The sequence below is a fragment of the Uranotaenia lowii genome, chromosome 2 (genome assembly GCF_029784155.1).
Source record: "Uranotaenia lowii strain MFRU-FL chromosome 2, ASM2978415v1, whole genome shotgun sequence".
NCBI classification, from domain to species: Eukaryota; Metazoa; Arthropoda; class Insecta; order Diptera; family Culicidae; genus Uranotaenia; species Uranotaenia lowii.
In genome coordinates, this window is record NC_073692.1 from 330,873,780 (window position 1) to 330,891,031 (window position 17,252).

Below are 17,252 nucleotides of genomic sequence, written 5' to 3' on the forward strand. Positions count from 1 at the left end.
AACGAAGCAGTTAACCTTCGAGAGTGTTATACATATTAGTATGAAATGGAGTAGTTAGTTGTTTTTAATCTGGTAGCAGTGAAGCCAAACAGTAGTACAAACGGAGTGGCTTGGAGGACTCCCCGAGGGGAGGTGAAATATGTACGAGGTAGCAACCCTAGCGGGCAACAAACTAGACGCAGCGTACGCTATCCAGAGCCTCTCCAGTATCATGGGTCAGATTTCGAGTACTGCTACGGCGAATAACAACAATAACCACCATCATCATGGTCGGAATGGGAAGAAAATTTACCACCGACATTCGTCAGTGCAGCCAGCCCTGGCCAGCATTAAGCTGCTGAAGAAAGAAAATTCCTTCAGTGGTAAAGACCACCATATCAAGGATCCGCTACTGAAAGCGCGAACCGAAAGTAAAAACATAGACCAACTGACCAATGGCCAGAGCAATCCCTCAGGGCCTCCTTTCAGCACCGCGACCACCGCCAGCAACGATCTGAACCTCAGCCGAGATCTGATGACCAAGGAATCCAGCACGGTGTACAGCTCAACAAACAGCAAAGAGTTCTTCAAATCGGGCGAAGCCTACCACAAGACTGATGTGTGTTACTACAAAACGCTAGATAACGGTTACCACAAGTTACCTTCCGATTCGTACCACAAGATGACCGAAGGGTGCTACGTCAAGCTACCGGACGGTAGCTTCCGAAAGTTAGACGATAAGGTTCACTCCATGGATGCCAAAGCGGTAATCGGATCGACCGGATCCGGCCGCCTGGAAACGAGCGGCCGGAACGACGACTCCGCCGTGCACTTCCGGGTCAAGAACCCGATGATGAAGTTTCTGAAACGGTCCAAATCACATACACCCGCCACGATAGCCCAGCTCCAGAAGGAGAAGGAGAAACATCGACTCAGTACAATCCAGCCGGACGGAGGGGACGCGGGTCGTCCACCGGTATCGCACCAGCAGCAGGTTCTGTTGGCAGCCGCCCAGCATCACAGTAGTAGTCACCATCACCAGTCCCAAAAACGAGACCAACACCACGATTCCAAATCTCACCAGTCTCAACATTCCACCGGAAGTACTCACCATCACCATCACAGCAGCAGCAGTAGTAATCAGCAACAACAGTCGCAGCAACCGCCGGCCGCCGCACCCAGCAATCAAAATCGCCGGGTAATGGTTACCATGATCGACGGTGGTTTGCCGGTAGTAGCCAAAAGTAAACCCATTCACGACAAACCAAAAAGTGCCAAAGCCCGGATCCAGGACGCCAACAGGGATAAGGTAAATTTTGTCCTTTCTGGAAAGAAAATCAATAGGAAACACCATCCTCCTTAGAGAAGGAATGATCTAAGGCAAAATTCAAAAAAATAAATAAATTCAAATCTTAAATTCCTGGTGAAAACTTTCAAGAAGATTCAGTATTTACAAATTGCAGAAAAGAAATCTCAGGACCGTAGCAGTCTTATTAAGTTACATGATAAGATTTAAATTTTCTGGCTTAAAGCTCTGGTCGCAAAAAGCTACGTTATAAAATTGTCCCGAAAAAGGGAAACACCATCCCCCTTAAAGAAGGAAAGATCTAAGGCAGAGTTTAAGTAAAAAAATCAAATTCAAAACTGAAATTCCTGGTGAAAGCTTACGAAAAGATTCAGAATTAACAAATTGCAAAAAAAATCTGTTCCAAAATTGCACTAAAATGGGGAACGCTTTCCCTCTTAGAAAAGGCGGAATTTAAAGGAAATAAATCAATTCAAAACTTAATTATTTACAAATTACATAAAAAATCTGAGAACAGTAGCAGTCTTATTAGGTTACATGGTTACATTTAAAATTTCTGTGACAGGCTTAAAGCCCTGTTTGCAAAAAGTTAAGTGATAAAATTTCCCCAAAAAAGGTAACACCATCCCCCTTAGAGAAGGAATGATCTGAGGCAGAATTTAAAAAAAAATCAAATTCAAAACCGAAATTGCTGGTGAAAACTTTCGAGCAGATTAAGTATTTACAAATTGCAAAAAAATCTCTCCCAAAATTGCACCAAAATAGCGAACACTATCCCCTTAAAGAAGGAATGATCTAAGGCAGAAATAAAAAAAAATCTAGTTCAAAACTTCAACATTTACAAATTGCAAAAAAAATATCAGAACAGTAGCAGCCTTATTAAGTTACATGGTTACATTTAAGATTTCTGTGACAGGCTTAAGCCCTCTTCGCAAAAAGTTACATGATAAAATTGCCCCGAAACTCAATCTTCAAGTTCTGTGCTAATGAAGCCATCTCTAAGTCACCATTCTTGCTGAAATAACCTTGTGGCATGAAAGAAGCTTTTTCTTCCCTCCCGTCGAAAAATCCAATTAAAAAATTGATACACCAAGGAGTAACTTTTCCTCTACTGTTGCCAAAAAAAAACAGGGGGTGTGCGTGTGTCACTCCGATCACTGAACTTTTTGTCTTGTCTCGATGTGTTAAGAAAATAAAGCGTGTGTTCCTCTTTCCTTTCGCCTTCCTCCAATTAACTCTGAAATACGCTTCGCCAAAAAATTTACCTTAACAAATTAAACCAAGAAAGCACCCCACACCGTTTGCATACTCGAAATGAAGAGCTTTCCTTCGAATGTTTCAAGACAGAATCCAAAGTTGACAATCGTCTCTAGAGGATTAAATTCAAGACAATTAAAAATTAATTTGTTCCTGACTGATGTATGTGTGTAGAGGCTTCACGTGAGATATGCGTCTTAGAGGATGAGTAATTGTTTTGCTGCAAATGCGTGTCAAAGCAATTCCTTTGGGATTCTGCATCACGTTTTTTTAGTTGGATAGCAATTTTGATTATGCAGAAATGATGCAGATTTTTGTGAGAGCCTTGCATTAAGAATAAAAGGTTTTCTACTTTCTCGGAAGCTTGTTTTTGATTTTTTGAAATTATTTTACCGGCTCTATTGGTGAAATGTTGCATTCTTTGAAAAATAATATTTAAGAAAGATTATACATAGACGGTTAGAAGATTAGAATAAGATGAAAGATGATGAAAATAAAATAACCCTTTGGCTCATTTTCAACATCTTTAATCTTATTCTAATTCTGAGGATTTTATTAAGCAAATTTGAAGATCATATTAGCTTCTATAAGAAAAACTAATTGAAACTTGATAATTGATTTTTTATGGGATTAGTTTTGTTGGTTTTTTTTCTACACTTGTCTAGCGGTGTCAAATCCTGAAAAAAACGTCCGGATTGGGTTTTAAAAACTTCGTTTTGTTGAAAACTTCTATACCTCAAGCATTTCGGACTATGATCGAGTGTTACTATGGTGTCTCCAACGACAGTCATCACTTTAAAATTACCGTCCCGCTGAGACTCCCTCGCCAGCGACTTAACTCGATTGTCTGATTTGATGTGGGAGTCCTATCTGAGACTGCTTCAAGAACAAACACCTTTTTTCCGTCTGTTAGACATTTCTACATAAACTTCTTGTTCTATATTCCACAAAGCAGGTTGAAGGAACGAATTTTATTGCACTTCTGTTCTGTTGAAAAAATACCTGTAGTCAGCCACTAAAGCCCAAATATTCCAAACTATGTTCGAGGGATACCATGGGGTCTCCAACGACTACCACCACTTAAAATTTATAGTGGCGGTTGTCCCAAAAAATATATTTCTGCATAAACTTCTCTTTCAACATGGTGTTCCACACAGCAGGCCTTAGAGTTGAACCCTATGGAAGTCTCCTGTCTTCTATTTTATTTATTTCAATTGTCAGCTACTTAACATCGAATATTCCCTACTAAGCCTATGTTTGATGAATAATCACCGCAACAATTATAACTTTAAATATATATGGTGTCACTTAGAGCAAGTCCAATGGTGTTGGGAAAAAGTGGTAGGAATTTTGACGTCTGTAGCACAGATGGGAATTTTTCTATCGTGAAATATAGACCAAAAAGGTTGCCCGTCCACCGGTGTGATAGAATACGAAGGTATAAAATTGAAAGCAACCAGCGATGCCAAGAGAATTTGCTTTTCAGTAATTCTACTGACTTTTTGTATTTTGAATTCACCTTTTGAAAATTGAAATCAAATTCATTTTACTTGATCATTAACTTGAAATAGTAGTGCCAATATGAAAATTTTATAATTTAGATGTATGAATAAGTATTGTTTAAGTTATAATGCATCCCAATATTAAACTGTGTTCTGCAGAATTAGGAGTTTTGTATTGGAGGGCATTTGATTTTTGAACTCTTTCTAAAACTTTCATTTTCAAAGTGATAATTAAGTGACAAATAAAAAGTATAGATATTTCAGACACAAGCTGAATTTTACTCCCGATACGAAGCCTTACGTTTGATATGATTGACACTTGTCGAATCAACAGCGAGGGTTCCGTTTTCTAAAGATGATGGATCCATTAAAGACGGCGTTCCGAACTTGTTACCGGACATTCCGACGGAATATCTTTTTCAAATAAAAAAGCGAAACAATTTCCTACTCCCGAAAACCGCTCAAACAAAACATACACACAGAATTTATTTATTCACCCAGCTATCTGGCATCTCTGCGCCTCAAAATGTATTCGATTGGCAAGGGCATGAAAAAAATTGGCTGTAAGTTTTAAAGAGTTGATTTATTTTTTTGTAAATCGTAACAATTTAAGTGATAAATGTATTGTTGAAACATTAAAATATAATTTTCTATTAAAATCCTAAAATTACTCAATTTCCTTTTTTCCCCTCGACTGAGGTTTTAAACATAAGAAAGATGGCAGCACCGAGTCGTTTCATGCACGAATACTGTATTGCAACGCCGACTCTATCACTTGGTTCGGTGTTGCAAAACAATGTGTTTTTCTATCACCGTCAGCCAAAAAGTGTTATACGATACAAATTTTGCAGCGCGAAACTGTTCGAATATCAGATTTTCCGAACAACGGTGGACGGCAAATTTGTTGTGATGTGATGTAAACCCTCGAAATTTCCAACTCCATCTCAACCAGTGAACTTGCTCTTAGTCCTCAACCTTCACGTCAGGCACTCAAATTTACTATTTTGACAATGATCAGCTATTTCTGCATGAACTCCTATATTCAATGGTCTTCCATCTCTTTATTTTTTGTACTCTTTCTCCTGCATTTAAATCTCTGTTTATTGTCTCCTGTCTACAAAGTTGATCAAAAGATGGAACATTTCTTCTCTCCTGTCTTTCATTTCTTGATTCCATACTCTCGGCCCTTTTCTTCTTTCTCATTAGCCTTTTGTTTCTGACCAATGTCTTCCGTTTTCTAGTCACTCTATCTTCTGTCTTTCATCCATCTTTTTACTTCCATCTGCTATCTACTGTCTCTTATTTTTTATTTTTGTCCCCTGTCTCTTGTCTTGAAAAATGGTTTCCCTTTGTTCCTGTTTTTTGGCTCTTAACTGCTGCACCTTATCTCATATTCCCTCTACAGCAATTGCATTACGTTTGTCTCTACTCATCTCCTGTCTGCCATTTGCTGTATCTCTTGTTTCTTGTTTGTTTTCTATTCCCTTGTACCTGTCTCATATCTCCTGTCTTCCTTTTATCCAGATGTTAGCAGGCTGCTGTTTTTGTTGACCACTTCATGTTTCCTGTGCCCTCGTGGCTTCTATCTTAAGTATCCTGTCTTTTGAAGTTTTATTTCTCTCTCTTGTCTCCTATCTAGTCCGATCCTTGATTTCTAGCTCGTGTCTTTTAACCTTATTTCGTGTCTCTTGTCTCATGTCTCCTGTCCATTCAGTCTTGTTTTTTTTTAAACCTTGACTCCTGACTCTGATGTCTTGTCTCTTGTTTATTGTCTGCTGTGTTTTGATTCTTGAATCCTGTCTCTTGTCTCTCATCTCATGTCTTTTGATCCTTGATTCTCTTTTTTATGTCTCTAAATTCTAAATTACTCTAAAATCTATTTTATGGCTTTTTATGGATTTATTTATTTTATTTATTTTATATTTCTTTGTCTCATTTTATTTCTCTGTTTTATATCTTTTGTCTATTTTCTTATGGATATTCCCATCTTATTTTTTTATTACATTTGTTTTGATAGCATTTGCACAAAATTACCTCTGCTGTCGTCCTATAATTTTTGTGAAAAAAATGACGTTCTGCAGAACTATCTAATTCAAAGGCTTTTACGACAACAATTTAGATATAGACTCAAAATTTACACTTCCAATTTGAAATGTTCTCAACTCTTTCTCTTGAGGGTGAAACCAGTATCGTACAACATAGACAACGTATAACGTACGAAAAAACACTCCAAATTTTTAACACCCAAATTCTAAGTAAAAAGACACATACAATAGAAAGCAATTACACTGCCGACATGCACCAGCAAAAAAGGAATTCAATTCGACGTGAAAATGATTGATCGATTGTCGTTTTGTTTCATCATCTGACGACTTAGAACACAACCGCCAAATAATTTCCCGCACATTGACTCGTTCCGTTCAATTTATCATAAGATATTTTTCCTAAAAATTTCATTTACATTTTATCTTCCTCGAGCCGGGCGCACACACGTTTGTCCAATAAAATAAATTTTACTGTCACTCTGTGGGAAGATGAAAATTTCCATCACTCAACCACCCAACGACAAAAAGCTTTGTGCATACATTCGTATAAGGAACTTGCTCCAAAGATGGATCACTGTTTGAGTTTCATCAACGGTTTGTCGGCGTTGGCGGCGGCAGCCAATTTCTTCCCATATGTAGACATAATTTTCATGTTGATTTTATGGATCTGCACTAGAGGGTGTCTCCTTCAGAAAAAGGGAGCCCTTTCCTAGTCTTATGTGAAGTTGCATCGATGCGAACACCGCAAAGTGACAGGTTTATCAATTTTCTGTTGATGCATGGTTTGTTTACCGATCTGAGTTTTTACATTAACAGTTTAGTTTACTGTAGATTTTCTTGTTTTTGAGATTATTTTTTCTACAAGACTACTCCCTGGAAGAGATCAACATCGTTATCGAAATTCGTCAGTCGTCATTGAATGTTTTTCCTACACAATATCAATTATCGCCTTGGATGCGCATCAATGTCATCATTTAGTCCATTGCCAAATTTATTTATATTGGCTCGTGGACTCGATTGTCAAAACATATTCTCGCATGTGACGTCTCCAAATTCGAGATTGGGAAACGTCATTGTGTTCTGTCGTTTCCCTTGCTCCAAGAACAGTTTGAGATGCTAGAGGAAATATTGGCAAAATCTCTGCAGTTTATGACTTGGCCAAAATGCTTGAATCCAGAAGTACCACCAAAGGGGACAAGTACAGTCCGTAGCTAGATCGTCAATTGATTTGGTACACTTGGTCATATTTTTCTCTCCGTGTGGTTTCAACTATCCAGGTTCTGAATGGTACCGAGAGATATCTCAACGGCATCAAGTAATAGAATGCCGGTTTCTCGCATTGAAGCGATGCGCGTCGCGCAAACGATAACACCGAGAACCGCCTGAAGCTTGAGGCGCGTAGCGGTGATAATTGTTGTATTTTCTTTATCACAGATATTGCGCGCCCCGGCTCTGGTTGGTTGTAATCGATATTGTAGCATACTATTTTATTGATAACAAACCGCCCCAGGCGATTGGCACAGCCGATTTGGGTGGTTGTCAAAGTTTTCCCTGGCGAAGGCCGCCGGCCCGATTCAGTTCGGTGCCGAGTTGCGTCCGCGTAGGAACCCTGTCGGTGCGCGTTCTGCTCAAGTATTTCCATTGCCGGAAACCGGGTGCAATAATGAGTAGATACGTAGTTGACGTCACTGCTCTGCTGTTGTAGTTGCTGCCGGGGGAATTAGTCACCGCCTGCGTACTAACTTTCCACGTTGCGCGATCGCCTAACCTTAGAAGGGATTAGTGGGACGACATGTTCTCCAAAAGGTGCCCAGATTTGTCTCGCGCCCTACTAAAATGGTAAAGGTACAAAGGGGAAAACGGCGTTTGGAGAATGGCTTCAACCAGTGCTTCGCGAGTGCTTAGAAAGATAAGCAAAGTTTGTCGTTGCATGTGTACTCTTCACAGCTTGTTAGGGAAAAGTGTGTTTTTCACCTCGAAAACAGCGCAGGTGAATCGCGAGAATGTGTTGCTCGCGCTTTGTTGAAGTATCACCGGGCTTGGAAGAGTACGCGCGTGTGCTAATAATTTTAATTTGAATGGAAAACATTTAATTGTTCGGCCGGAATCACATGACAATCTGTAGACGGCGACGGCGACGACGAATTTGTCTCTGTGTACCCTAATTCAATTGCAGACAGGCGTGCCCAATTCGGTAACGACCCGCATGTACGCAAATTGCAGCCAAATTATGAAAAAGTCTGTTCAATCTCTCGGCTATCGTTGGGGGATTATTCCCGGGGAAAAGTGCATTCGGCTGTCCATCGACTCGTGAACACACAGCTTTTACCTGTTTATCTCAATTTGCGCCTCACAATCTTATCTCGAAACGGTGTATGGTTCGAGGGACGAACGGAATATACCGAAGTGCTGAAGATAAGATAAAGTGCGGTTTACACAAGAGCTCGTTATATAGAAATTTCAAGAGATATCATGACCCTCGCAGTGCTTCTCAGTGTCGTCGTATCTACATTTGCCCAACATCTTCATCGTACATAATTACTGTGTGTTGTCCTATTATCATAATATCATCATGAATCGGCTCCATGTTCAGTGTTGTTCTCATTGCGTCACTATTGTGTCTACGAAAGTGTCCTAAAGCCAGCGGTGATGGATCCAAAACAATTGTGATGTACGCGTTATTCTGCAATCGGAAACCCTCTGAAAAATAATCCATCTCTAAATCCATCTCCGTTATTCTACTAATCCCTTTCACAGCTCCAACTGACGACCTCAGCTGCATAAACACTTAGTGATTCAATTTTACCGAGAACTGTAATCAGTGAACTATTTCCCTGTGCGCGCGAGTTTACGTGTATCATTCACCTCTGATATAAATCTACCGAAGACAGTGTCATTACCTATAATACCTTTAGCAAAGTGAACCGTACTTCTCACAATGAGCTCCAAGGAATTCGAGCGCAACGACGCCAACCGGCGCAGCATCCGGCTTAAACCAAACAAGCTGGAAGTAGTCACCCTCAGTGAGCTCCCCTCGGTATCACCTCGTACCGCAGCCATCCTCAATTCCCCTCCCCCTTCGCGAGTCGTGACCCAAAACATCAAAAACGAACTCCATAACAACCGGTCTCCCCTAGACATTCGCGAAGGCTACTCCCTCAAACTGAGCGACATCACCATGCCCCCGAAACCAACCGAATCCGACTCCACCCGAAACGACGACCAATCGCTCTCGGTTCTCCAAAACCTCGAACGCCAAATCAACACCATGGAGTTCGACACCCGGATGAAAGCCGAACGACCTACCGAGTCCCAAGAACCGGTCAAAAAGGAACGCCCGGTCCACTACGGTCAACTCCCAAGTCTCTTAAACACCGGCATCAGCGACGTTTCCGGCAAAGGCTTCGGCTACCTGGACAAAAACGCTAGTGACTCCGAAGAAGAACTCACTCCGACCTCGTTCAAGCGCGGTGAAGACTCCCGCAGCAGCACCGGTGGAGCCATCGCTAGCTCCACCTACGGTCGCAAAATTAAAACCGCTCGCGTAGTAAACCGCACAGCTTCCGATTCGAAAAATGTCGAAGCCACCGTTAAATTGCTAAGGCAGAAGAAACCGGCGCCACGACCGCCGATGATCATCCCAACTACGTCGCCTCCACAAATTCTAAAAGTGACCCCAAAAGAAGCGCCGCAGCCGTCATCCACGTCCGGAATTGGATCGTCGGCCAGCTCAACAGCTTCTTCGACTTCGACAGGTCCTGTGACTTCGTCCAGCGTTAAGAATGCCACAGAGAAGAAGATCAGCTCCGAGATACTGAAGCATGTGGTCAATCCGTCGAAATCGCAGGTAACGAGTTTGGGTTAGCAATACAAAGTCGTAAGGTTAAAAATGTAGGTCACGAATCTTATTCCTGGTTGAGACCTTTTATCGTAAACAAGAGAACTCTCTTGGTGGTTTTCACATACTGACATTTCTGACACTTTTGTTTTCTACCGTACAAAACTTTCGATCGGAAAAATGTACAGAAGGACATGTAAAAAAATCTTACTTGTGATTATCGAAGCAGAACGAAAACAACTTATATCCGGTAAATTTACCAGCAAGCGACTGTGATTTTACCATTCTTTCGATGTAAATCTCTGGCTTGAAGTTGATTCCTGTATGTTTACATCCAATTTCAAGTAACTTTAAATGCATATTCAACTATCGAAGTACACTCAGTGTTCTTTGCCAAAAAAATATTAGCTGTAATTATGGAGCAATCAAATATTCATTAACTTGAAGTTGACTGTAACTTTACAGTTATTTCAATGTAAATATACGTTGCAAAGTTCCACATTAGTATTTTTACAAGAAATTTAAAATAATTTTTTATTTGCTTCTTTTGGAATCAAGGTTTCTCTTTTTATCCGAAAATATGTGCAGAAAGACATGTAAAAAAATCTTTCTTGTGATTATCGAAACAAAAAGAAAACAACTTAAAACCGGTAAATTAACCAGCAAGCGACTGTGATTTTACCATTCTTTCGATGCAAATTTCTGGCTTGAAGTTGATTTCCTGTAGGTTTACAGCCAATTTCAAGTAACTTTAAATGCATTTTGAAGTATCGAAGTTTTACACTCAGTGATTTTTGCCAAGAAAAACATTTCCTGTAACTTAAAGCAATCAAATGTTAATTTACTTGAAGTTGACAGTTGACAGTTACAGTTATTTAAACGTAAATATACGCTGCGAAGTTGGACATTGATGGAGACGATTTTCGATCACCGCTAATTGTTATTACCGGTTTTGGTTGAAAATTAAGTCAAATCCAAACAACTTCTTTACGTTTCGGCTCACTATTTTGTTTCGGCAATCTTCAGAAAAAACTGTATTTCCGGCCGAAACAAAATTGTAAGCCGAAACGTAAAGAAATTGTATGGATTTGGCTTGATTTTCACCGAAAAACATCAACAAATATCGATAGTAAGTTGGACATTAGTATTTTTATAAGGAATTTCAAAACTTGAAATGTAATTTTCTCCTCCCTTCTTTTAAAACCAAAGTTGTTCTTATTTTTTACAAGATAGACAAACATAGACAATTTTGGATTTACGTCTGAATTGTCTTACCGAAAAGTTACCTATCAGATGGATTTAGTCATTATTACTGTCTTTTTTCGATATTTGTCATTTTCAGAAATTTTGTTTACATTAATTTTTTTTATACCATGAAAATAAAAAAAATGCCAAAAAACAACACAGCACACAGAAATATCCTGTTTATCGCTATGCTAATGACAAAATATACATAAGGATTTTTTCCAGTGTACTTCTGGAGAAATTTGCTATACTATAAATATCAAATTCATCCAAGCTTGTTTATTAGAATTTGAGGTTCTTTCATGCTGCAGCTATTGAAGTTTGGTTTCCTATAATGGTTTGAAACATAAGCGGCGCAAGGTTGCTACCTTGAGCAACACCAGTGTTGCTTCGAAATTTCGTAGAAGTGGTGATCGTAAGTGGTTTATTCTTTTAATCATAAATTCCTCCAAGGTCTTCATAGGAAAAGCGCAGAATCGTGTGTCTAAACATAACAAGTGACATCGTACTACCCAGACTAATCTCAAATTTAATAATAAAAAAGTCGCATCCAGGAATGTTGAACTTTTGGCATAAAAAGTTTTTTCAAATGATTTGAAAAGGAAAGCACACTCGGTATCAGGTTCGGATTTTTCTTAAATCTTAAAAATAAAAATATGCGATACAGATTATTTTATTTATATTCTAACTCTTATCGGAAAACGTTATAAACATTACCCTAATCTGTATCCGTCCTGTTACCAGGCGCAAATTTCTCCCAGCTTCGTTCGCTGATCCCATTGTTTGCATTCGGAGCAACAAAATCATTGGTTCATTCCCCTGTACACTTGAAAAATCCCATGAATAATCATCGGACAGTCATCGAGAGTTGATTGATTAGCACCAATAACGACGACGACGACGACACGATGGGGTTTAATTGTCTTGATTCGTTCCTTTTGTTTTTACCTCTCGCTCGAACATTGTATTCGATCGGGCAGTCAAAACAATGAGAAAGCTCGAGTTTCGTTCGGGTCGTTGCCGACCTTGGCTGACGGCAGCGCTCGTGCTCCCCGAAGATAAAATGTTTATAGTCGGTGTAATACTCGGTCGGATTTTTTCGAGTCATTATCGTTATTAACCCGTTACCGATTCGAAAATTGTTGTATAAAGTCGTTCTTTTTCCTTTATCAGAATTAACAAATTTCTGTGTAATCTTTCTTGGTATTTTTTTAAACTTTTCTTCGGGTTTACTATTGTGTTTTTATTCAAAGTATTATGTTGACCTTCTCAAATAAGAGAACGTAGATTACCTAGAATTTTGCTTATACTTTATCTTAATCTATACCATTTTTCTTCTACATACTGCTGGTAACTTCAAACTTCCATTGTTCGGAGCTACGTGTTAAAAATATTTAAAAAAAACGAGAAAACAAAAGTCTTTGTCCGCGAAAATAATTTATTTAGATGAGCTCCGATAGCCCGATCAGAGTAACGTCAACAGCTCGAAACATTGGCGCGATTCTCCGATTACCGATTACCATACCGGAGTTTCCTGTGATTTGTGACAACACTCTCGGAAGCTCCAAAACAACGAAAATCGGACCAGGGCGCCATCATTCTACGATTCCATTAACACCACATTCAAGAAGAAAATAAAAAAACAGAAAACTATTCCCAAGGACGCCCTCCCTGCCCATCCATTCCAAATCCCAGTTGAATCGCTTTTAGTTTATTGACATGTTATTAGTTTAGCTTCCGCTCTTTCTCTCTAGCTCGTTTCAAAAACCAAAGTCCAATCCAAATGACGATGATGGAGTTCGTCAGTCCTTGGAGTGGGAATTCGATTACGATGAACCGCAATATTATTACCCACCCCAAACCATCCTCGTCCAACCAAGTTCAATGTCAAGTTCGGTTGCACGCGAACTGGGACCAATTTTTTGTATTCCTCACTTTTGGAATCGCTCCTCCTCGGCCTATTTTCATAGTGGGCCAGCATTAGGTATGTGATAATGGTTCTGGCGAAAATTGGTTGTAAAAGTAGGGAAAATTGGTTGGATAATACTTTGGAGTTTTCCTGTGGAGGAAAGGTAGCAACAACAACAACAACCAAACAGCATTAATAGGCGGAAGGCACAAATTGGTTTTGTTACACGTGGCCTTTTTGGTTTATGGGTTTTCCTTGTTTCACTAGATCCAATTTTTAGTGGGATCTCTAGTTTATTTTGCACGATAAACAGCCATAAATTCGTTTTTACTAAACTACCTCTCAGATTGCAGCTCTCTGCCTCCATTTGAATGGTAGCCACAAGTTGCTCTCTTTTAGTTTTTTTCCTCGAAACTTTTGGGAGTCATTATTTTAATTTTGTTTAATAAAAAAAAAGCATTTTTGAAGTTCATATGAAAATAACAAATAATGATGCTCAGCTCGCGAAAATTTCACATAACTGGCAGCTAATTTTCCCCTTATTTCGTATACTCATGTCAGCCATTTATGGTACACCACACCCCTGAATGTGAAGAAAAATGTAACGAAAACTAAAATTTGTAAAAATTAAAATAATAAAAAAGACTGAAAAAATTTAAAATGACAGAAACAAGAATATAATAGTAATAGAAGACTAAAATCAAAAATGTATTGAAAAAAAAAACACTGAAAAACTCAACAATTGAAAAAAAAACTTAAAATCCAATAGAAAAAATTGGAAACACTAAAGAATGAGAAGAATTGGAATGAAACTAATAAGTGGCTGATAAAGACTTTCAAAAGCTTTAAGTACTAAATAACATTAAAAGACTGAAAACACTGAAAAGATTTAAAAGGGAGAAAAAAATGAAAATATTGAAAAGACTGGAAATACTGAATCGACTGAAAAGGCTGATGAAAAGACTGAAAAAACCAAAATGACTGAAAATAATAGGAAGACAGACAAGAATGAAAAGACTGAGAAAACTGAAAAGACTGAGAAGGCTGAAAAGATTAAACTTCGTAGACTTATTACGTAAGCCTAAGAACATTGAAAAGATTGAAGAAATAATAGAATATAATTCCAAAATAAAACTGAACAGATAGGAAAATACTAAAAAAAAAAAGTTTAAAATGATTTAACATTTAAAAGGGTGAAAATAACAAAAAAATGAATGGAAGTCAGGAAAAAACTGAAAAGACTTAAAAAATAGAAATAAGTGAAAAAACTAAAAGCGCATAGAAAGTTTAAAAACATGAAAAAATTGAAAAATACTGAACAGACTGAGAAGACTAAAAAGACTAAAATGGCAAAACAGTTTCAAAAGATTAAAACTTAGAAAGAGTAAAACAGTAAAACTGCTGAAAATTCAGAAAGAAAAACAAAAAAACCTGGAAAAGATTGAAAAAACTGAGATGACTGAAAAGATTAAAGATTCAAGAGACTGGAATTCTGAATTGAATGGAGAACTGTAAAACTAAAATTGTACTTTAAAAAACTAAAGAAACTGAAAAAAATAAAAATTATGGAGAGACTTGAAATATGTACTGAAAAGACTGAAAAGTTTAGAAGACTAAATCGGCTGTGAGAACCAAAATTACTGAAAGACTTTAAATATTAAACGTTTAAGGCTTCTGAGACTTACAAACTGTCACTTACAAACTATTACTAAATCTTGTAAGTCTAATAAGATTTGTGGTAGGAATAATACTTATAAAACTAACAAGACTTATAAAAGTGATAAGATTTATTAAGTTTGGAAGAGTTAAAAGAGAAATAAAGCTTTCAAGACTTGTAAGACTGATACAATTGAATGAATGTTATGAATGTTGAAATTAAAAATTTCAAAAGACTAAAATTTATACTGTTTACAAGAATTATAAGGCTCATACTGAAGCCGTTTAAAACTTATAAGCCTTATACTGAAGCCGTATGATACCTATAAGGCTTTTAAGACTGATACTGGAGCCGTATAAAATTTATAAGACTTACAAGACTTATAATAATATAATAAGACTGGTTAGCGTTATAAGACTTTTACGGCTTATTAGACTTATAAGACTTATAAGACTTATAAGACTAATAAGACTTATAAGACTTATAAGACTTATAAGACTTATAAGACTTATAAGACTTATAAGACTTATAAGACTTATAAGACTTCTAAGACTTATCAGACTTATCAGACTTATAAGACTTATAAGGCTTATAAGACTTATAAGACCTATAAGACTTCTAAGACTTATGAGACTTATAAGACTTATAAGACTTCTAAGACTTATAAGACTTATAAGACTTCTAAGACTTATCAGACTTATAAGACTTATAAGGCTTATAAGACTTATAAGACCTATAAGACTTCTAAGACTTCTAAGACTTATGAGACTTATAAGACTTATAAGACTTTTGAGACTGATAAGACTTTTAAGACTGATAAGCTTATTAGGCTTGTAAGCTTATTAGGCTTATAAGTTACAAAACATATAAGACTTTTAAGACTGATAAGCTTATTAGGCTTGTAAGCTTATTAGGCTTATAAGTTACAAAACATATAAGACTTTTAAGACATATAAGACTCATAAGACTTATAAGGCTTATAAGACTTATAAAGACTTTTCAGATTTTTAAGACGTTTAAGATTTTTAAACTTTAATGACTTTGGAGACTTTTAAGACTTTTAAAACTTTTGAGACTTTTAAGACACTTAACACTTTTAAGGCTTTTAAGACTTTTTAGACTTTTGAGACTTTTGAGACTTATAAGAATTTTAAGACTTTTAAGACTTTTAAGACTTTTGAGACTTTTAAGACTTTTGAGACTTTTAAGACTTTCGAGACTTTTAAGACGTTTAAGACTTCTAAGACCTTTAAGACTTTCGAGACTTTTAAGGCTTTCAAGACTTTTGAGACTTTTAAGACTTTTAAGACTTTTAAGACTTTCAAGACTTTTAAGACTTCTAAGACTTTTAAGACTTTTAGGACTTTTAAGACTTTTAAGACTTATAAGACTAGTAAGATTTTTAAGACTTGTAAGACTTTTAAGACTTGTAAGACTTTTAAGACTTTTAGGACTTTTAAGACTTATATACTGTTATAAAGTCATAAGAATATAAGTCACAAGTATATGAATGCTAAAAAAATCTAGAAAAAAAATTAAAACCTGGACTATAAAGTTTGAGATGAAAAATACTTTGAAGGAATAAAAAAAACTATAAAAATTAGATTTTTAAGTTTATGTTTAAATAATTTGAATCTGTATCTGACGTTAAATTTTGGTTCAACGAAATATCACATTCCTTTAAAAGAGAAAAAGTTAAATGAAACTTACAAATTCAAAACCTTCAAAAATAGTTGAAAAACTCTCGTTTAATCGATTTGAACACATAACAACAATAGTTTTTTCTAGAATTTTATGACGAGGAAGACAAACAACGGCTTAACGTTGGCATCTTCCAAACATATTTTATAACCACCATCTCGATGATGATGATGGCCTTCGGTAGAAATTATTCACGCTCCAGGGAATGTATCCCTTAAGAATGAATCATCCAATTTCTACCACACCCGTTAAAACATTCGACTTATTTCCCCTAGAGAAAAAAAACCCTTCATCACACTTTCGTAGTAACCGGCAAAAGTGAACCGCCTTCGGAAAAATGCTCAATCTGCATCGCATCGTAAAACGATTATATCGTGGCCTCAAGTATTTTTCTCGCAGCTCATATTCATAAAAAGTTTCCAACCTCCTTCTGCAACTGACCCCTCTCAATATGTTTTCCCAATTTTCCTCCAAAAACAAAATTCTATCGTCTAACAACATCAACTAGCCTGTCTAGCCGGCTGTAGTAAGTTGGTGCACAGATTATTTTTAGCAAAAATCGCTAGTGTTGTTTGCCCCGGTGCCTATTATTAAAACCATACCAGGTCGATTTCCCTCGCACTTTTTTTACTCTCTTCCTTAATAATTCCTGTGTTCGACTTTTAAGTAGTTGTGTACTAGAATTTGTGTTGTGTACGCCAATTTTCTCGAAAACCCCTTGGCGAAAAATAACAACAGCATAGGTAAATATTTGCATACGAAAAATCAACTTCCCGGATTGTGGGTCCGGACTTGAAAAAAAGTAATCCGGAT

The 17,252-nt window shown here is 37.2% G+C and overlaps 1 protein-coding gene across 1 annotated transcript in view; it reads left to right on the top strand.

The window, feature by feature from the left end:
* LOC129742968 (uncharacterized) overlaps nucleotides 1-17,252 on the top strand; it is a 61,534-nt gene continuing 44,282 nt past the window's right edge. The window contains exon 1 of the mRNA XM_055734912.1: nucleotides 1-1,288. Within this exon, the coding sequence (XP_055590887.1) occupies nucleotides 140-1,288 (1,149 nt within the window). The 5' untranslated portion in view covers nucleotides 1-139. The remainder of the gene's footprint in view (nucleotides 1,289-17,252) is intronic.